This window comes from Sorghum bicolor, chromosome 2, assembly GCF_000003195.3.
Source record: "Sorghum bicolor cultivar BTx623 chromosome 2, Sorghum_bicolor_NCBIv3, whole genome shotgun sequence".
Lineage (NCBI taxonomy): Eukaryota > Viridiplantae > Streptophyta > Magnoliopsida > Poales > Poaceae > Sorghum > Sorghum bicolor.
Window position 1 is genome coordinate 59,096,206 of NC_012871.2, and position 22,445 is coordinate 59,118,650.

At 39.4% G+C, this 22,445-nt stretch overlaps 1 protein-coding gene and 1 long non-coding RNA gene across 2 annotated transcripts; both read left to right on the forward strand.

Moving 5' to 3' along the window:
• LOC110432964 lies at nucleotides 16,117-18,587 on the forward strand. The gene is made up of 3 exons (XR_002450312.1): nucleotides 16,117-16,239; nucleotides 17,389-17,534; nucleotides 18,005-18,587. It is a non-coding gene; the product is annotated as an uncharacterized LOC110432964 (long non-coding RNA).
• Nucleotides 18,589-18,921, forward strand: LOC110432742 (mini zinc finger protein 2-like). The gene has a single exon (XM_021453538.1). The coding sequence runs from the start codon at nucleotides 18,589-18,591 to the stop codon at nucleotides 18,919-18,921; it is 333 nt and encodes a 110-aa protein (XP_021309213.1).

Consider the following 22,445-nt stretch of genomic DNA (forward strand, 5'->3'; position numbering starts at 1 on the left):
ACAGTACTGTGTAGTAGAGATACCCAAGTAGTCCCTTCATATAGGATTTAGAAGTCATTTTGGACAAGGTTTGGATTAAACGTTGGAAATATAAATCATCAATAACTTTTAAATTATTGAGTTTGCAAATATAGAAATTATATGAATAGATTTGTCTTGAAAAAATATTTTCATAAAAGTATACTATATCATTTTTTTTCTAAATATTTTTATAAAAATAAAAAGTTAAAGTTGTGTTGTTTTGTAGACTGTGTCGTTGTCCTAAACGACTTCCAAATCCTACATAGAGGAGTACATACTGAAAGGGATTTGAAATAAACTGAGGAATTGCGAGGGTACCCCATCCTATCGCACCCATATAAGTTGGAGAGACCATGTGTGACTATTATTAATCCGATAGCATCATTTAGATAGCTCTCCCGGTTTATAACTCATAGGAGACACTTGACCTAATTTTCCTTCCACCACCATTCTGTGATGGATGGTGACCCATGCTGGAGCCGGTCATTGAAACCGGCATTGCATTAATAAGATTTAAGCACCAATGCTTCCTCCCATTCCATCTGATGGGCATAGCTCGTCAAAAGACCTCGCTGCATTTATCCTTTGTCCACTGTATCACACACAAAATATAACGACTTTGTTAGTGTCAGTAAAAGCCTGTATAATGTTGGTACAAAAGTTATACCAGCCGACGTACGTATGGTCAGGCACCTAACGGATTTTTACCCACTGATAGTTCAACGTTGTCATTTAAATAAATAGATAAAAAGTAAAGCTAATTTACATTAAATTACCATACACTAGACCTAGAAATCTGGTATCCATGGTAATGCATTCATCAAAGCTTTATTCATTCATAAGGTCCAGTCTAAACTATCACAGTGCGATCACTAGATACTAAATTACACATATCCTTATTGGTTCTTGCACATATAGTATAGCTCCACCAAACAAAGAATAAAAGCTCATAGTTGACAACCAACAAGCTAGCTATATGGATTGTTTGGCTGCACACTCATTAGCATTTTGATCCCCTTGTTGCTGACAAGAGGATGTTCAACTCATCCCCGGCCCTTGGCTTCACACTCATAGAAGTTCCTGAAAACCAAAATTAGCATGCTATCAGCAAGAGGGTCTTGCAATCCTCTGCTCCTAATAATGCATAGAAACTAAATAGTTGAGTCGTCGTTTCACTAAAATTTGGCTTGCTGATGCTGAAATGTTGTGAGAGGAAAACATTATTTCTTTGTTGAAAAGTATTGTTGAAGTAGTGTTGCAAAACATGAAGTGGTCTAGAAGATAAACTAACTTTAATTGATGATTTTTTTTATAAATATGGGAAATAAAAATGAAAATACCCTATACTACGATATAATTTTAATGGTATATCTACTAACATTACTTTTGTTTTTTAATACTCCCTCTATCCCTGAAAGCTTTAACTTTTAGAGTTGTCCTAAGTCAAACTTTTAAATTTTGATTAAAGTTTTAGAAAAAACACTAAGATTTATAGTACCAAATTAATACCATTAGATTTACCATAGAATATATTCTCATAATATACTCATTTTATATCACAGATATTAATGTTATTTTCTATAAAGTTAGTCAAAGTTTAAAAAAAGTTTTACTAGCATGGATTCTAGGAGTTAAAACTGTTAAGCATAGAGGGAGTATAGCTAGTTTTAATATATTGATGTATAAAATCTCTGAGTCTGAGATTATTTCCAATCATAGACAATAGAGGCATAATATATAAGTACACAAAACTAGATAAGACCACCACTACTGCTGGACACACTTTGTAGTAAATGAAATCTCATTTTTATAAGAAGAGATGTCTCCATGATGACATATGCACTTGCGTAGGGTTTGTTGGACTTGTGATTTATCAAAGGAAGCATGTGAGAGAAGTGAAGTTTTTTTACAAGGAAGCAAAGCGCCTGTGCGTTGTCATGATTTTATTAATCTCGAGATCTGTCGACTTAGTATCAATTTTTTGAGGTCCTCATAAGAATAGAGTGTCTGCTTACATTCTAGATGACTATGTTTGTACTGTGATTAGAAAAAAAGAGGCGACCGAATTGGCTACCTCCAAAAAAAATCAAAGTGCCAACATAAATACGAATGTCATAGTAACTTAATATTGGATCTAAACAGAATAATAACAAATTCGGCTAAAACTGATAAGCTTTTTGGTCCTTTGTGCACGCTGAAATGAAACAGTACCCTAAACGAAAGAGGCTGGATTCACCATATATGGTATGTATGCTTTGCTATCTGTGAATGAAATTACTTCTGCCGTTCTTGTGAATGCATATGCTGCGCACCAGTCACTCAATTAAGAGGAACTTTTACAGCTATTATATCTTGAGCGGATAAAAAAAACTTCACTCTCACAAGTAGTAAGGCCTTGTTTAGTTCCAAAAAGTGAAAACTTTTCGATACTGTAGCACTTTCGTTTGTTTGTGATAAATATTATCCGATCATGAACTAACTAGGATCAAAAGATTCGTCTCGTGATTTACAGCTAAACTGTGTAATTAGTTTTTGTTTTCGTCTATATTTAATGTTTCATGCATGTGTCATAAGATTTAATGTGACGGGAAATCTTGAAACTTTTTGGTTTCAGGGTGAACTAAACAAGGCCTAAATCACATTTCTCTGTCCCTCGGCTATTATTTCTATGACTTTTATACCTCTCATGGGATTTGGTGAGGCTTTTCAGCATTCAAGTCCGCTCTGAAACACACAGAAAACATATCCAGAGCATCGCTTGGATTCTGCAGGTGTGGCGGCATGCAGCACTGGTGCGAGACAGCGGGACGACTGCCATGACGACGCTCTGCATTGCATGTACTACAGTAGTACTAACCAGCCATGGGGAAAAAGAAAGCCATCAGAGTAAAGGGCAAGGCAACAAGAGACCCGGACGGAGAGTGCAATGCCATGAGGATGCGGATGCGGATGCGGATGCGGCCTTGGAAACGTACTACGGGAGGAGTAAATGCCGTCCCGGCTCTCGCTCGCGCTTGCAGATTTTGTAGGGCGCCATTGACATCTTCCTTCCCTGCTTTCTCGGCACTGCCCTGCTAGCTGCTTCATGCGTGCATGAGCCACACCTAACTGAAGCGCTGTAGTAAAAAAGAAACAGCCAGGGCGCTCGATCTCATGCAAGCCATGACCTCCTCATGATGGTTGATGGAAAGGTTCAGCTCTTTCGACCGGCCGTTGCATGCATGAGTGCTCCAGTTGAGGCAGCATGTGAATGATAAAATACTGCTGAATCAGTAAGCCCTATACACACATACATATATATCCTAGAGACTTTGGGGAACTACTTCATAAAACCACTCAAAAAATTCAGTGCATGCAGGTGCATGGAGAAGGAACACATGCATGCATGGTTGAATTGAACGCTGGTTGTTTACTGAAGAAAGCTTCAATGAGACACGGTCAATGCAAAGGAGAGAGAGACAGATCGAGAGGGAAAGAGATTAGAGACAGAAAAAACAATGTAGTAGGAGCATACTCAGAGTGATGGAATTGAATGCTGCAGAGTGCAGAGCAAAAGAGAAAACGAAGGAGGCATAAATGCATGCCCTACACCACGTACTACACATGTGAGTGCAGCTAGCCAGCACTCATCAGAAGTAGCAGCTGATCATCATCATCAGCTGAATGCATGCTGCAGCTGCATACTGTACCTCTCTCTTCCAGTCTTGCTCCTACTCTTTACTACTCTTCACCGGCTGTAAAGATCATAAAGCAGAAGAACAACACGAGATCGAAGACGACGGCGCGCATCGATCGGCAGACGCGTGCGAGGTGTGACGTGTGTCCTGTGCCTAGCTTTGATCTCTCTCACCCAGTCTGTAAAATTAAAGCAAAGCTATACAGATCGCTAGCCAGCTCGCTGTCCTCACGAAAAATCTACGGCAGGAACAAGCACAGCAGTAGTTGTGCCCATCCAAGGTATCATCAATCGATCCAGAGCTGGATCATCGGTCATTCATCACGCTGGCCGGCTTGCTTGCCCGCCATGAATTAATGTTGGTCCGTTAGTTGCTGCATAAATAAACAGCAAGTCAACTGACTTACACTGACACGTGGCTGCTGCATTCACTGCACCAACGCTAGGGAGACAAATGATGTAGGAGTATGATGAGTGTTGCTAATCCTGACAAGTAACAGGTTTGATTTTATGCTGCTACTGCTGCTGATGTGATGATAGGAAGTGTTGCGTGGTTTTTTGCAGGCTCGCTCGCGCGCTGCTGGGCGGCTTTCAGAATCGCCGAGAGTGCGGGCTTCAGACTTCAGAGTCGCCGAGACTCGCCTGGCGGCCTGGGCCATGGAGAAATGTGGCGGATTTGATTGTTTGCATTGTCATCCTCTGTTAGAAACTGCTGCCTTTCTTGACTCTCTGGACCGGTGATGTGAAAATACTCCGTACTTGCATGTCTCCTCAAAGGAGATTAAGGAGGTGGTCATATGGAAACGAAAGAAAATTCTGCTCCCGGTCCTAATGGATATGGGGTAGTTTTCTTTAAGAAATTTTGGGATCAAATAAAAGATGAGATGAAATTGATGTTTTCAGACTTTTTTGAAGGAAAGTTAGATATCAAAAGGCTTAACTATGGGGTTATTACTTTGGTACCAAGCTTAAAGAAGCTAATAATATCAAACATTTTAGGCCCATCTGCCTACTAAATGTTGATTTCAAATGCTTTACTAAAGCCCTAACCAACAGATTAGTCCCGGTGGCTAGAGAAATTATTAGTAAGAATCAAACTGGGTTCATAAAAGGGAGGAATATTTTAGAAGGCGTAGTAGTTCTACATGAGGTGATTCATGAACTGCATCATTCCAAGAAAAAGGGTCTTATCCTAAAGTTAGATTTTGAAAAGGCTTATGACAGAGTGAGATGGAGTTTTTTAGAGCAGGTTATGGTGGGGCAAGGGTTCCCTGCTCTTTGGATTTCTTGGCTAATGAGTACAGCGAAAGATGGGAAAGTTTGCATTAATGTTAATGGGGGAAATTAAGGAGCCCCTATTTTAGAACTTTTAGAGGTTTAAGACAAGGGAATCCTCTTTCTCCTCTTCTTTTTAATCTGGTAGCTAATGTTTTAGGCGTGTTTCTTGATAAGGCTTCTAAAAAGGGGCACATTAGAGGAGTTCTTGAACACCTTATCCATGGGGTATTACTCACATTCAATATGCGGATGACACAGTGGTCATGATTGATGGGTCTGTTGCTTCTATTGCTAACCTAAAATTAATTTTTTACTGCTTTGTATGGTTGACTGGCCTAAAAATTAACTACCACAAGAGTGAGGTGTATGGGTTTGGAGTTTCTCAGGGAGAGAAGGAAGAAATGGCCAATATGCTGAATTGTGTTCTTGGAGAACTTCCCATGAAATATCTAGGAATCACAATCAGTGATCATTACTTAGCCATGGGGGCCTTTAGCTTTCTTCCACAAAAGATGATGACTAGACTTGATCCATGGAAAGTGAAATTTTTGACATCTGGGGGGAGACAGATTTTAACCAATTCTTGTTTAAGCAGTATTCCTCTTTATTGTATGGGCTTCTATTGCCTCATGGATGGGGTTCATAAGAAAATGGACAATATTAGGGCTAAATTTCTTTGGCAAGGAGCCGAGGACAAGTTTAAATACCACATGGCCAAATGGAAAATGGTGTGTAGACCAAAGGACCAAGGGGGTCTAGGGATCATAAATACCAGAATTATGAATGATTGCTTATTAGTTAAGTGGATTTGGAAGATCTTTCAGAACCTAAGGAACTTTGGTTCAAAATTGTCAAAGCTAAATATATGGGTGAATGGGGTTTCATCGAATCTAAAACAAAAGGGGTATCCCAATTCTGGCAAGGGCTACATAAAGTGAAAAAACACTTCAAATCGGGTGCTATTTTCAAAGTAAGAAATGACAATTACTGCAAATTCTGGGAAGATTGCTGGGCTAGGGAGGTCCCTCTAGCTGTTAGCCATGAACAACTTTTCAGGATGGTGAGAGACCCTCATTGTTCAGTTTCTGATTGTTGGGATGAGGGTGAATGGGTTATGGACTTTAGGCGTTCCTTAACTTCAGAAGAGTATAACAATTGGGTAGATCTTTCTAACTCTTTACATGAGTTTTGCTTGGAGAGCCATGACTCAGATGTGGTTTCCTAGGCTTTAGAGTCAAAGGGACATTATTCTACAAAATCTTTTTATAGGTTCCAAATAGATCGGGGTATGCCCAGTAGAGTTGCTAGGATAATTTGGAAATGCAAAATACCTCTGAAAGTCTAGTTCTTTCTTTGGCAAGTGTTTCACAATAAACTCTAGGTAGCTGGGTAATCTCACAAAGAGAGGTTGGAAGGATGATATAAATAGCTGCATTTGTGACTTTGTTGAAACGATCAACCATCTGTTATTTAGTTGCCACTTGGCTCGGTTAGTCTGGGGGTTTGCAGGATATCTTTGAACTAGAATCTTTACCTAGATCCATAGAAGATATGTCTATTACTTGTTACAAGGCACGGGGCCTTTACCTAAGCGGCTGATGATGTTTTTTTTGCAGATTTTGCTTGGGCATTATGGATTACGCGGAATAAGATGGCAATTGAAAAAACTTTTATTAAGATGCCAACTGATGTGATATATGTGGTGATGTCATTCTTGTAGAGATGGAGTATCCTTTTGAAGGAGAAAGACAAGGAGCACGTGTGGCAGGTGCTGGAGGCAATTAGACGTTGGCTGAAAGAATTTAAACCCAAGCTTACCACTGCTACTGATGTCTTCGAAATCTAAAAGTAGTTTATTTGTTATCTAGAGGACGTCTTTTCCTTCCTGTCTTTGGGCAGAACATGCCGTGATTTGTAATGTGGCTGGCAACCCCAGCGAACTTGTTACGTTTTGCTTTCTTAAAAGCGGAGTTTACTCTTTTTTTTTAAAAAAAAGCACTAGTACAAAATATACATTTGCTAGCGGTCCATCTATCACTGCTGATTGTTTTAAAACAGGTAGCGATAATATTATCACCGCTAGTTTGTGATTCAATCGATGGTGATAATTTATGTTACACCTGATTTTAAAGACAAAACTAAATGTACATCACAATATGACATGATTAGTTTATTCACACATACAACGACAATAACAGTGACACATTCATTATTTATTACATAAACGATAACATACAAAATAACCAAAGGGTCTAAAAGAAATTACATCAAAGTTCGAGTGAAGTGAGATCTTCATCCCCACAGGCAACCGATCGGGGGCACACCTGCCTAGCATGATCACCATCTTTAGAAAACTCGATCTATCTTTAAGTCCGAATAGTTAGGCGGAGTGGCAAGGGAAACAAAGAGAAGAGTGAGTACATATATCAAAATGTGCTCCGCAAGTGTAGGAAAGTATGACAATAGGGCTTAAAACAAAGAAAGGTTTATGAGGTTTGACACCAGCTAATTTGACTCATTTGTGATTGTTATTATCTCTCAATCTGCCTCTTACTGTTCAAACTATTGATGCACGTATCTTCCTATTGTAGACATGGCATTCTTTCTACCTCTTCTTTTCATGATCCAAATTTTTTGCATGTTCCTAAGTTGGGGTGCAAATGGTACAAATATTTTCCAATTGTATCCAACTTTGAATCCGTTTAGAGTTTAGATCCATCTGTATTTATTTCTGGATATTCAACATTCGATAACACATCCATATCTGAATACTCAAATCGTATATTTATGATGTCGATATCCATTTGTGTCATATCTGACACTATCCATATTTGAGTTCAAATTCGAGAAACATTGTAGCTATCTATGTTTTTATCTATAGTTTGATCTCATATTCCTAAGCTCACTACACAGCTGATGTCTGCTAGTCAAATTACTTACCACAACTATGGTATCATTGTTGAGGCTGACTTGATCATGATGTTTTTAGGATCTCCATATGGAGATATTGGTGGGGATTAGTCCTATGCACCATGACTCTAAGCACCTTTGAGAGCTTCTTTGGTTCGTCTTCATTTGCTCACTTTGGCTAACCATCCATCAAGTTCTCCTGCATCCATGTCTGCTACTTTGTCGACCAATACTTTTGTGCGTCATTATTTAGGTCATCCCATAGGTTCTATACTATTCACTTTAGTTGGTCATGGTATCTTAGGTCCTGCTTCTAGTGGTAGTGATCTCTATTATATAGGATGCAAGCTTGACAAACAAATTAAATTCATAGCAGTCATGTTCTTGTTCCTATTTTTGGAATGAGAACACGAACGGGAACTTGTGATACTATTTTATAATGTGAGAATAGGAACATTTGTGTTTCTGGAACGTAGATGTTTTCCAAAGCTGCTAAGCTTCAATTCCCTTCCAGTGAGTCTGTGTCTCAACATCTTTTTGATCTTATCCACTTTGATATGAGTTCATGCTTCCTTCATTTCAAAAGGGGTCACTCCTATTATATTATCTTTGTTAATAATATTTGAGATTCATTTGGATTTACTTGATGTCTTCTCATGGCCAATTTCTTTCCGAGTAGTACTAGAAGTCTGCTACTACGGTCCGCACTTAGTTCGATTTTCCCTTGCATGCTTTTCATAGCGACTCTACTGGTGAGTATAGTTCCAATGCAACCAATGTTATCTTGCAAACTAGGGTACTATTCCATAGTTCTCCTACCTTAGTGCTCATGCTTAGAATGGTGTTTATGAGCATAAGCATCACCACATTATAGAGACAACTTGTTCTCTTCTCCACTAGTCCTCACTTCTAGATAGAGGTTGTCTCTACGGTTATTTTTCTCTTTAGTGACAGCCATCATTTGCTCTTTAGGGTTCTACTCCCTACCAGCATCTTTTTGACCCTCACTCTTCATGTAACCACATTATTTTGGCTATCTCTGCTATGTGCTTCTTCCACCTTGCTAGTGCACCAAACTGACTACCCTGTCAATTCAGTGTATTTGCTTGGCTATAGCATGGAACATAAGGGCTATGGCTGCTATGCTCCATTTGCATATAGCATGAGGATTTATCATGAGGTCACCTCCAATTAATCCTAGTTCTACTATCACCATTCTTCCACCAATTCATCTAGCACAGTTGAGTCCATCTCATTACTGTCGAGTACCATAAATCAGGATACCTAAGTGAAAAGCATAAAACCCTATTTCCTTTATAAAACAAAACAAACAAAAGGTTAGGAAAGCCTAGATGGTCGCCCAACACCCCATCCGAGGCCCAATCGTAGAGCTTTGGCAAGAAGGACAACTGGGTCTACCATAAAACATCTTGTTTGAGACCTAACCAAGCCTCGGACAAGACCAAAACAGTTATGTCCTGCCTGAGGCCTAGCCAGGTCTCAGACGAGATCAGAGTGGTTCCGTCTTGCCCGAGACCCAACCAAGCCTCAGACGAGATCAGACAACTTCCACCTCGCTCGAGCCCCGGGCTCAAGCACCCTCCTCCCAATGAAGTGCTTGAGACTTTCCTGCCACGACAAAGCCATAGTATCACGGATGGGACACAGGGCACATCCGTACACCCACACTGTGAAGAGCAGGGCATGATGAGCACTATGCTACCTACTCCTGTCACTATGGTACCTACTACTGTCACTGTGTGCATGATCGAGTGAGGAGGCAATGTGTGACGTTAATCCTAGCCACTATAGCCACGCGCTCACTAGAAGAACATAGTACGAAATATAGAAGCAAGGCCTCGGGGGTGAACAAAGGACATGCATAGGAGTCGGCATGGCAACTACAGTTATGAACATCTCTTCCACAGTATCGGTATGGCTTGGCACAAATGCCACACGAGCGAGCACACCCATACAACAACCACAACCAACTACAACACAGAAGCATAGAGAGCTTTACCATCACTATATGACGCCATGCTTCATCCCACGCTTAGTACCAAGACCGTGACACCACGACGTGTACACATGTATTGCCTTGTCTCCCTTTGAGACTATAAAAAGACAGGTAAGGTCCCATTTAGGGGACACACGAACAACATAGCGAACATGGGCTAAGTCGTGTACGCTAGGGCATCGCGACTCAGTCCACCTCCATACACAACTCACTTAGAGCCAAGACCTGGGACACGATCCCTCTCTTGCAACTAGCTTGTAACCCCTACTATGAGCACTTCGGTGCAGGATAATACACATCTCCACGTCAAACTGGACATAGGCCATTCTCGGCCTAAACTAGTATAAACCCCTTGTATTTTTCCTGCATCACCATCTAGATTGAGGACACACAGACATAAATTCACTAGTTAGTGTTTGGACCGCGAGTCCTTACATCGACAATTACTTACTCTACACTATTTTTTCCCGCCGCCATCCTACCCACCTCTAGTTTCTCCCCTACCACATGTTCCTCCACCTCGAGGTGCTCCACCTCGAGAGATCACTCGCTACTACACCCATCTTATGCATCATGTTTCACCACCAAACTCTTCTTTGTCCATCCTTAGGCCTACTCTTGAGTCTTCTTCTTGCTATAATCTTCACGATCGTCATACCATTCACTCTGATGATCCCTGTGGATTCATTCTTGCTTCTCTAGTTGAGCCTACATCTTGTGTCATGAGGCTATTGTCTACTAGGAGTGGCAACATGCTCTACCTGAAGAGACTATTGTGATAGAGTGCACTATCACTTGAGATCATGTTCCCCTGCCACCTCATGGCACTCCTATCACCTACAAGTGGGCCTACAAGTTTAAGACTCGCTCTAATGGTTCTCTTGAGTGCTACAAGGATCATCATGTCATACGTAGTTTCTAGCATGACCAAGGAAGTGACTATGAGGAGACCTTAGCTCAGTAGTGCATATGACCACTATTCATTCTTTTCTTGCTATTGTTTCCCTTCATGAAATGTCCATATCCTAGCTTGATATCAAGAATTTTTTTCTTAATGGAAAGCTTTGTGAGGAGTTTTATATGTAGCTATCTCTAGTATACTTTGTTTCTACTAGCATGGCATGCCACTTGCATCACTACTTTTGTGGCTTTAAGCAAGCCCTTTGGACATGGTTTCAGCTTTTCTCCTCTATTGTCACTAGTGCTCAGTTCAAGCCTAGTGATCAACCATGATCCTTCTCTCTCTTTGTTCACACTTCTTCTCATGGTCATGCCCTTCTTCTCTATGCATGCTCATCACATGTAATGGTCCTTAGTTCATTGACTTTGTCGAGCAACACCTAATAAATTCTTGATGCCTAACTTGGATCCCCTTCTTCACTTCTTTGGTATTGAGACATCTTCCATGTCTAATGACATCTACCTATCGTAGAAGAAGTACATTCACAATATCCATTCTTGTGTTGCTCTCATTGATCACTGCATTGTTGATACACCTAGTGTGCACTTGTGACCTACTAATAGAGCCTCTTCATGATGTCACTCTCTATGATGGTATTGTATGGAGTATTGTTCATCTTGGTATTGTGAGCTTTGATATTTCTCACAATATCCACATCGTATGAGTCAATTCATTTGCGTACTCAAGTCTATTTTGTTCATCTCATTTATGTATGTGATATCTTCATTGACAATTTCTCACCATTCCTTTATTTCTTGCTCTACCTCCCTCCAACTTTAAACATACCCAGATGCACCCTAGGCTAGTGATTATTGTGGTTGTCGCTCTCTCTTGACTTAATGTGTTTTGAATTCGTTGGCTCCTTCTTAATTGTCTGTAATATAATACAAGAAGCAGACTGCGAATGTGACATTGCTAGGATGGCTACTTGAGGATGTCTCCAGGATATCTCTGCAATCTTTCCACTATGAGATCAGCTCTTGCCTTTTAGCTTACACTGCCGGTTCCCTTTGGGTTGCCTCCACACCGACCATTCTAGCTATGCAAGTAACGGCTTCCTATAACTTGTGTTTGGATCTGAGTTAAAGGGTCCCAACTTGCATTGCGAGTAAAACCTCATAGTGGTTTGAGTCTGCGATTACTCGACTTTCTCCTTAAATGAGGTTATCCCTTGTCGGCTTAGGGTGAGTAAGCATCAAGAGTTGATCTCTACATTCAAATCATGTGCCTGCCATTGCTCTAACCCTGGTTTGTCTCTTATAATAGCAAACAATATTACTTGGGATCCTATAAAAGCGTGAGCCTACCAAGCATATTGACATTGATGCCTCTTACATGGAGATTGTTATCTCGTAGGTGCATGATCAAGTTGTGATCACCATCATGTGCCTTTAGATGTTCAGCTTGCCGATTTCTTCATGCATGAAGGCCCAGGCAGAAGTGCAGCAGAGCCATTTTTCTCTGCAAACTTAGGCCCTATTTGGTTCGCACTGTTAAACTTTACTCTTATCATATCGAATGTTTGGATATATACATGAAGTATTAAATATAGACTATTTATGAAACTAAAAATTAAACACAACTACAAAATAATTTGCGAGACGATTTTGTCATGATGGATAAATCATCATGTATAAAGGTATATCTTCTAGTGAAACACAACTAGAGAATAATTTGTAAAATAATTTTTTAAATCTAATTAGTTTAAAATTAGGCACTAATTACAGTTACAAATATACTACGGTACCTTGTTAAACTTTAGGCCTTGTTTAGTTCCGAAAAAATTTCGGATTTCGGCACTGTAGCACTTTCGTTTGTTTGTGGTAAATATTATCCAATCATAGACTAACTATGGTCAAAAAATTCGTCTCGCGATTTACAGTCAAACTGTGTTATTAGTTTTTGTTTTCGTCTATATTTAATGCTTCATGCATATGTCGTAAGATTTGATATGACAGAAAATCTTGAAAACTTTTTGGATTTCGGGGTGAACTAAACAAGGCCTTACTCTCTGTAGATCCATCGGGACTTTAAGAGAAGTTTCATGCTGTGCTGCGCGCAGTGAGCGTATGCACGGCTCCGTTCATATAATTGTGCTGATGGAATAAAGTTTGCCCGTACGTACGTGCATATACAGGGAAGGGAATTAGGGAAGGAGGCGACGAGTACAGTACTTGTACACGTACGTTGATACTGGTACTTGTACGTACTACGTAGTATTCCTTTACTATTATTTGTAAGATATATGCGTTGGATCGCATGAGCCCATACTGCATGGTCTGTAGTACTCCGTAATTCATAACGACTGAGTCATATATTCAGACATAACCAGATTTTTCAATTTCTCCTAGTAGTGTGGGGTTCTCCTAGTGTTTTAGCATTTAAAAATTAGTATAAACTTTCTCTAGTAAATATCTCCTAATAAGGATTCTCTAGTGTTTTGACTAGTGGTAGTGTTTTATTACTAACTAAAAACACTAGGAGAACTCCACCATTTTGGTAGTAAGACGTGTTTAAATTCAGAGGAGACTGCACTATGGTGCAGTACGGAAGTAATAGTACGCGTCTGTGCGCGTATGGAAATAGGTATGGGGTACCTAGCTGTTCGCTTAAACTTATCGGCCAAATCTGTTAACTTTTTAGTAGTATTTTTCTCTTATAATAAATCTGTCAAAAATACTTTCTGTCATGATCTATCAGCCAAACGAAAAAGACGGCGGCATATATTTACTCAGTGATAATAATAAGAATTCATCATGCGTTACCGGACAAAATTAAAGCCAAGAGCAAGGGCGAGCCCGAGCATTTTCTGTGGTCGTGGACAGGCCAACTCGACTATCGGACGACGAGCTGGATCCATCCATCAGGCAATCAGTCCTCAACAGTGATCCAACTGTACGTGCAGATCGAGGATCTCAAAGGCGATCGAAGAAGCACAACCGATCGATGGGCCACGCATTGAGGAGGTGGACGACGACGCTCAGCTAGCGGCCGACCTCAACGATCGATGCCAATCAGAGGAGATATATAGAAGCGCATGCATGCAAGCATGAGACAGCTAGCACCAGAAAATGCTTAAAGCATGCATGCAAAACAAAGTGAAAATTTGAGTGAAGATTTGACAGTTTACCCGCGCCAGACGCCAGTCGTTCTTGCGCGCTAGGCTGTAGCAGAGGTCGGCTTCAATTCAGATTTACGCGCACGCGGCCTATTTGGTTCACCTGTCATCTAATGTTTAGACATACATGAAGTATTAAATGTAGACTATTTACAAAACAAAAAACATAAACTAGAGAGTAATTTGCAAGATGAATCATTTGAGCCAGTTAGTCTATAGTTGAACATTAATTGTCAAATAAAACGAAAATACTATAGTACTTGTTAAAATTTAACAACCCCAACTAAGCATCCCCTAAACAGTGAGCGTCGTCCCCGGCCTATGCATTTGCAAGCTAGCAGTGCAATTAGCTCCATCACCAGCGCATGGAGGTTGAAGACGACCGGTTTGTTGATGGTGTGCCCCATGAAACAACCCCAAATGTGGATCGCAGCTAGCCGCAGTTAGTACCAGCATGGTCGGCAACCGGCAGGGAGCTGATGACAGGCGCGCGGCGGCCATTCCTTGAAAGTTGAAAAGATCGATGCGTACGTACTCATCCTGTCTTATCAGGAAACGAAGTGATCGTTAAAGCCCATTACGAACAGCACGAACCTGAATAAAATCAGCAAGTATACGCGGTTTAATTTGGTGAACCACGCGGGAACCTATCAGCCCCGGGTTGCCAAAGCTTTGCCTTATTGTTCGTCGTCTCTGTGAAGTGTGATCAATCCATCTCACATGTTGTTCGTGTGTTCTAAATGTGATGCCCGGTTAAAAGCGAAAGAATTGTGATGCTCTTCAGTGAAGAGGTTTATATACTTCTCTAGTTCTATTGAGATACTCCGTAGAAGAAACAGGATATGGTGGTCTCAGAACTTGCATTCTTTCGATGCATGTTTATATGTACATACATACAAGTGTATATAAGTGTTTTGTATCTGTACTATAATTCGTAAAAAATGTATATTCAAGAAAGTTCAATTATCATCACCGATAGATAGATCATATAATTTGGAAATAAGGCCTTTGGGAATAGTTTTCGATGAACACTTGTCGGCCCAGTAACATCTTTCTTGAACATGTAGTTCAATGAGGACTTCCCAGCCCAGTGAACTAGTAGAAAGCATAGCTCGGCCCATCGTGGTCTTTCCGTTTCCGGGCCAACCCCCAAAGGCCGAAGCCGTCTTTTAGTCCCTCAACTTTCGCGAAAGTCTGATTTTCATCTCTGAACTCTAAAACCGGACAAAATACATCCCTCAACTTTTAAACCGTGCACATTACATCCTTGACCTGGTTTTGAAAGCGGTTTTATCTTTTTCTTTTTATTTATTTTGGCTGAATTTTTTTGAAAACTCACAGTAAATCACATAAAAATCATAAAATAAAAAACTCAATTTTGTTGGACTTCAGATCACTAGATCTACACATTGAATATATAATATAGTATGCTCTAGTACAAATTTTTTTGATGCATCTTTAGATCTATGTTTTTCTGTAATTAATTAGACTAATTATAGCTACATTTTCTATGGTCTAATTGTGATGAAATTTATATGGTGAGCTAATTATTCTATGTTTGAGTTATAGTAAAAATTTTATACTCATTGAATCATGTATTACTTAGTTATAGATTTATTTAGGTTTATGCTTGTTAAATTATAATAAATCTATAACTAAGTTATACATGAACTAATGAGTATGAATTTTTTACCATAGTTTAAACATATAATAATTAGTCTAATATAAAAAATTCACCACAATTGGACCATACAAACTATAGCTATGAATTATTCTAATTAATTATAGAAATAATAGTTCTAAAGCTACAATAAAAAATTTGTACTAAAGCATACTATATTATATGTTCACTATGTAGATCTACTTATCTGGAGTCCAACAAAATCAGATTTACTATTTTATGAATTTTATGTGATTTACTATAATTTTACAAATATTCAGCCAAAATAAATAAAAATGAAAAAGACAAAACTGCCTTCAAAACCGCTCATAACCATGTCAGGGACGTAATATGCATGGTTTCAAAAATTGAGGGATATATTTTACCCGGTTTTGAAGTTCAGGGATAAAAAACAGACTTTTGCAAAAGTTGAGGGACCTAAAGTGGACTTCTTCCCTGGATCAATCAACCAAAACCCTAGAAGGCCCACGACCACCTTGCCGCCTTCCCAACTCCATCGACTCCGGCGACGGCGTCGCCGTCGCCCGGTGGTTGAGCCCGCTGGAAATCTTTCTACTTCGGTCCTCTCCTCGCAGCGGTACTATATTACTCCTCGGTGGCTAGAGATTTTGATGCTCATACGTATTTGAATCCTGGATTGTGTTCTGTTGTTTAGCTGTTGCGAACTTGCGATTTGCAATCTTATTTTCCTATATAAATATATTTTATTGCCTCAGTATTGAACCTAGGAACCTTGCAGGTCGTAGCTTAGTATCAGTTTTAGCGAGGTATAGGCGTTAAAGGCTGATGCTTTACTTTCGTGGATGATGCACAATCTTACCTCAGTGTCTGAAACTTGTGGTATTTCTACATTATGTGCTATTGAGCTACATATCGTCTTGGGTGCACTTTATCCCGTAAGTCCATTCGATTAGACAGAGGAGCGCCTGATTTGTTGATTTTGACAGGACTGAAGTGTTTAATGGTGCGCCTATTCAATTTGTGAGGTCAAAAACTTCTTTCGTAAGTTGTTCAGTACAGTCAATCAGCCGTGTAATGAGTGTTTAGGTCCTCAGCTGTGAAAATGCTTAAACATTGTTGGCTAGGACTCTTGGTGCCGCAACCATCTTGTTGAGCTTTTATGCATATTCTCCCTGCTAATGATGCTTAGTTGCAATGTTCCTTGTATCTGCACCACCTGAAACTGCATTGAACTCTGCAGTAAGTTCACTAGCTAGGAATTTGTAGGCTTGCTGTTTACCTTTCTTATCAAAATAAATCTAATAAGTTAGCTAGCCCATTGATATCATTAAATAGTTCCCTCGGTGCATGCCACTGTTTTCTTTTATCATGAACTTTTATTTCCCCCTGCTCCTTTTATCACTAGGGGCCATATAATTGACCAAATCACGCTAAATCTTTTCTTCACTTTGGTCAAAGGGTGATCTGAAAGAAAAGATATGTGAAGTTGAACGCTGATCTATGAGCACAGTGCTACAGCTCACTGATAATCTGATATTGATCATATGAGCTGTGTCTTTGTACTATGCTAATCTGCCCAGTGTTCTATCTTTTGTCGGTTGTCTACTTTACTATTGATTACGGGATACCTAGGTGGCTACTAGGTTTTTCTGCATATGTTTTGCATTTTCAACACTTCACATCTTGCAATATGCAAGGTACTTTCCATTATATTTCGTATCATTAAATTTGAATATTTATTATGTTGTCTATTTCAATTTGCCAGATGATGGACAGCTCTGCTTTTGAAGTGTAGATGTGTGACCTAGTACCTAAGAAATCTTAATGCATGGTGGCCTTGTACCCACTCAAGTTAGGACCAGCCACTGGTCATAGCATTTTGTGCTGGCCTTCGAGGCCTTAATGTTTCTGGTATGTTTGGTCCTGACTCCTGAACCATATGCTCCCTCTGTCCTGTAATATAATATATTCTAAGAATTTTAAGCAAAATTAAGAGAAAACATAAAATACGCATGTACCCTCATTGTATTTCCTAATTAGACGCCATCGTCAACGTGATTAATGGTGATTGACTGATAAATGCAAAGTATTTTAATGCAAAATTGGTTTTTGTTCTCTGAATGCTTTATATTTGAGGACAAATTTTGAATGTTAGAATACACTATATTACAGGATGGAGGGAGTAGGTTGTTTGATTTTATCTTAGCCTTGTTTGATTGTCTTTGATAATGCTACTGATTCACTTACCTTTATGGATAAAAAAATATATTAAAAAAGTTGTCTTTGATAATGATATGCTATCTCTTTTTGCATCGATAGATTGATTGTGACTCCTTTTTTTCAAGCGTGTAATTGATCTACCTTCATGTTGTCATCCTCAGGTGAATTGTTGTTTAGGAGTCGACATCGATATATAAATTTGTGTCCACGTACATTGCACATGCTGAAACAGTAAAGGAAATCTATTGCACAGGAAGGGAGACCAGGACTAGGGTAGCTGCATGGCTGTGACCTGCTGAAGAATTGAACAAAGGCAAGCACACTGGCTTCTTAGATTTCTAAGCTGGCATGCAATGCCGATGACATACTTTCTATCAAGGGACCTACTCTTTTGGGATTCTTAGGATTCAAGTATCCTTCACTGGTCACTTTAATGGTATGAAAGGGAGAAAGGGAAAAAAATACAGATAGAAGGGGAAAAGGCCACTGAATGAGGTAGGGCAAAAAGGGACTCCAATCTAAGATTGTCTTAATGGCCCAAGAATTATTTAGCTCTGCCATTGTGTGGTGGAATTTGCTGGACCATCAATTCCGCCAGCCCAATTCGGTCTTCTACTGCTCCACAGGGATGAGTGAATGGTCATGTGAAACTTTTGCGTGCCTTGCCACACCACCAGGTCCATGAGTAACCTTGCTTTCGGTAGAGGGGCAGGACTGGAGGAAAGATGGCTATAAATATGGTGTGATGCAGAGGGGGTCATCTTGTGCTGAAAGCAAAGCCTGGCTGGAAAGAGGGAGGAAGCTGACGATGAAGAGGCTGTTGATCATGCGAAGGTGTGAGCCGATCGTGCGGTTCACGTGCTGCAGCGTGCACTACAGGGAGTGCCGTCGGAACCATGCGGCGAGCACTGGAGGCTACGCCATCGATGGATGCCGGGAGTTCATCGCTGAAGGGGAGGAGAGCACCAGTGGTGCTCTCAAGTGCGCGGCCTGCGGTTGCCACCGCAGCTTCCACCGCAGGGTTCAGGTCTATGAGGTTGCATGGGATTACGGATCCGACACGTCGTCAACCGAGTAGAGAGCAGAGAGGAGAGGTGAGGTGCAAGGTGCTCCGAGCTTGGATTTGTGCTCCTGCAATGGCAAATGCTCAAACAATTGGTCTCTTTCTTCTATGTCTCCGGTGACAACCTGGCTGGTGGATGTATAGGGCCCTTGTGATTGTTTGTAGCGTGTACACCCTGATTTGACCCCTCGAAATTCTTATCTACAGTTTCTCTGTCTGCTACACCCTTGTATTGTAATTTGAGTAAAGTATATGCGAGTTCAAATTACCTATTTCTTCTTTCCATCTGAATTTTCCTGTGGGTGGAATTAATCCAGATTAGCAGTTGATTTAGACTTCTCACTGTGGTCTTTACTCCCTGTGGCAGTCCACACTTCACAGTGACAACAGTATTTTTGCTGGTCGGCTACTGTGTGTGAATAAACGTAGTTTTGTCACTTTATTGGCTTGTCAGTTTGTTTATCTCAAACAGAGAATTTTTTGTCGTTAGAAACTTAGAATACGATCAAAGTCAAGGGCGCATAATGTTCTGCTGCATCAACTAGGAATTTTCACAATACCACACGGAGACTGAAACCCTATTTTGAATGAGAGAATTTTTCCTAGTTGGGTGTATATTGAGCTGTTAAACATGGGAAGTTCAAGTTCCTGAGTTTCGAACGGCCATTGAGCTAGGAATTGACCACTTGTATTGTCATACTGCAATTGAAGCTACAAGTAGAGGTAGATGAGGTTGATGGTTCCAGCCAGTAGCACCAACTGTAAATCATTTCTTTGGTGCCAATGGGTGGAGATTCAGGCCCCTTTGCAACCTAGTCGACACGACTGTTATTTTGACATTTATGTGGAAGGAAAAGTTAGATGAGTTTTCATTCTCCCGGCAGGGCAGGGCTGGGCTGGGCTGAACAGCAGCATAAATACGGCTATTTTCAATTCATATTTTGTAAGAGTTCCACTCTTGTTAAATAAGGTGCCATATAGACTAAACTAGTAACATGACAAGAAATTTGTGAAGATAGAGAATTAATATATTTCATCTAGATGAAACATATGCACATTTATCGGAACTTAACCCCACCGTGAGCAAACAGTTCCATCCAAGGTTTTTAAAACCAAAATAAAACCCCATTGACCATTGTGACCTAATAGATCCACAACATAATAGAGCAACTAAATGTTATTGCTAGCATATGAAACTGCAAAGTAAAACCCTACATTGGAGGCATTGTTTCATTCACCACTCCAAATCTTTTTTAGAAGATATTGCACTTTTGGGAACTGCAAAATAAGACTCCCTTAGAAATGCTTGAACCTATGGTGGTGAATTCGTGAAGAAAAAAGTCTACATAACCCCCAAACTATCTAGGGTGAAATACTTCATCCCCAAACTATAAAATCGGATATTCTACCCCTTGAACTTTCAAAACCGGTCAAATAACCCCCTAGAGTGGTTTTAGAGGGTGGTTTTGTCTTTTTTTTATTTATTTCCGCTGAACGTTTAAAAAATCATAATAAATCACAAAAAAACATAAAATGAAAATTTTAATTTTGTTGGACTCCTGATGAGTAGATCTACATAGTGAATATATAATATGGTATACTTTAGTATAAAGTTTTGGTCGTAGCTTTAAATATAAGTTTTTCTATAATTAATTCAAATAATTCATATATGTAGATCTTATGGTTCAATTGTGGTAAACTTTTTACGGTGGGCTCGTTATTGTATGTTTGAACTATGGTAAAAGTTTCATATTCATTGGATCACGTATAACTTAGTTAAGATTTATTTAGCTTTATTCTTGTCAAATATTTATCTATAACTAAGTTATACGTGATCCAATGAGTATGAAATTTTTACCATAGTTCAAACGTACAATAATGAGCTCACCATAAAAAATTACCACAATTGGACCATAGGATCTACATATATAAATTATTTGAATTATTTAAAAAAACATAGATTTAAAGCTACAGCAAAAACTTTGTACTAAAGTATACCATATTATATATTCACTGTGTAGATCTACTCATTAAGAGTATAAAAAATTGAATTTTTTATTTTATGATTCTTTTGAGATTTATTATGATTTTCCAAAGTTTCAGTAGAAATAAATAAAAAAGATAAAGACAAAACCACCCTCTAAAACCACTCGAGAGAGTTATTTGACCGGTTTTGAAAGTAAAGAGGGTAGAATATCTAATTTTATAGTTCGGGGGATAAAGTATTCTATCCTAGATAATTTGGGGGTTATGTAAAATTTTTCCAATTCATGAAGGAGCGGTAGTGCCGCGAACTCTACTAACAGTGCAGTGAGTTTGTTTTAAACATGCCTATTCAACATCACCTCTCTCTCTCTCTCGGCTAAGCAGGACCTTATGAACGCAGTTTTTTTGCCCTCAAGGGCATATGCTCCCACTCTCTCCACCACTGGATTCGCATTGAGAAGTGTGCAAACACACATCTCAAAGCAGATTCGCATTGAGATGTGTGTTTACACACTTCTCAATGTGAATCCAGTGGTAAAGAGAGTGGGAGCATATGCCCTTGAGGGCAAAAATAACTTTCCCACCTTACACACTAACATATGAAAATGGTCTATTTTGAGACTGTTCTTTTTATCCCTCCATCTCTAGAAATAATTCGAGATGTCTATAAGAATCATTTTGTAGTAGACTAGTAGTGATTTGAGCTAGAGTTGCTTGTTCAGTTACTACCACATGCACGTCTAAGGGCACAATGATGCATTTGGCTCTAGCAATGGCATAGAGCTACGGTGGCTCTAGTATTGCTGCTCTCCCACTTACGATCACCTATAAGCAATTAGCAATGTTTTTCTAAACATTAAATAATAAACAGTGGGACACACTTTGTATAGTGTTTAGGCCGTTTAGATGGTATTTGAATGGAGTTAAACGTTATAAACAGTTTTTGTATAGTAACACAAACATACATATTTATGTATGTTAGAGTTAAATATGCTAGAAAGTATACATATTTATGCATGTAAAAAATAAGTATTCTACCAATATCTTTTTGGAAGAACACAAAATCTCAATCCACCTCATATATAGTTAGGTGCCAAATGTGGTAGCTATAATCCTTCTATTGGCTACTCCATCCCAATGTTTTCGCTCGATCGTTTCTGTGGCTGATGCTAATACTAATGTTGATTTGTTGTGAGAGAAAAATACTATTATATGGGTGAAAAAGTACGGTTGATTCTGGATGATAAGTTCAAGCAAACAGAAGGGTTTGGACACAGGAATTAAGAGACATGAAAAGGTATTGTTCACAGAAAAACAAGATGAAGAGAGAGAGAGAGAAATAGAGATAGAAATGTATTGGAAAAAGAAAATTGTGTATTTGGAGAAGAGAAAGGAGCATGGGAAGTGAAAGTTTCAAGTATTTTGGGATAAAATTTCAATCCTCATCTTATATTTTGGGATGGGAGGACTGCATGATAGAAAAATTATAGATATAATCTCACGTAACTTTAGACCTCTACAATACTACGACCCTATTTGGTGTAGTTTGAGAC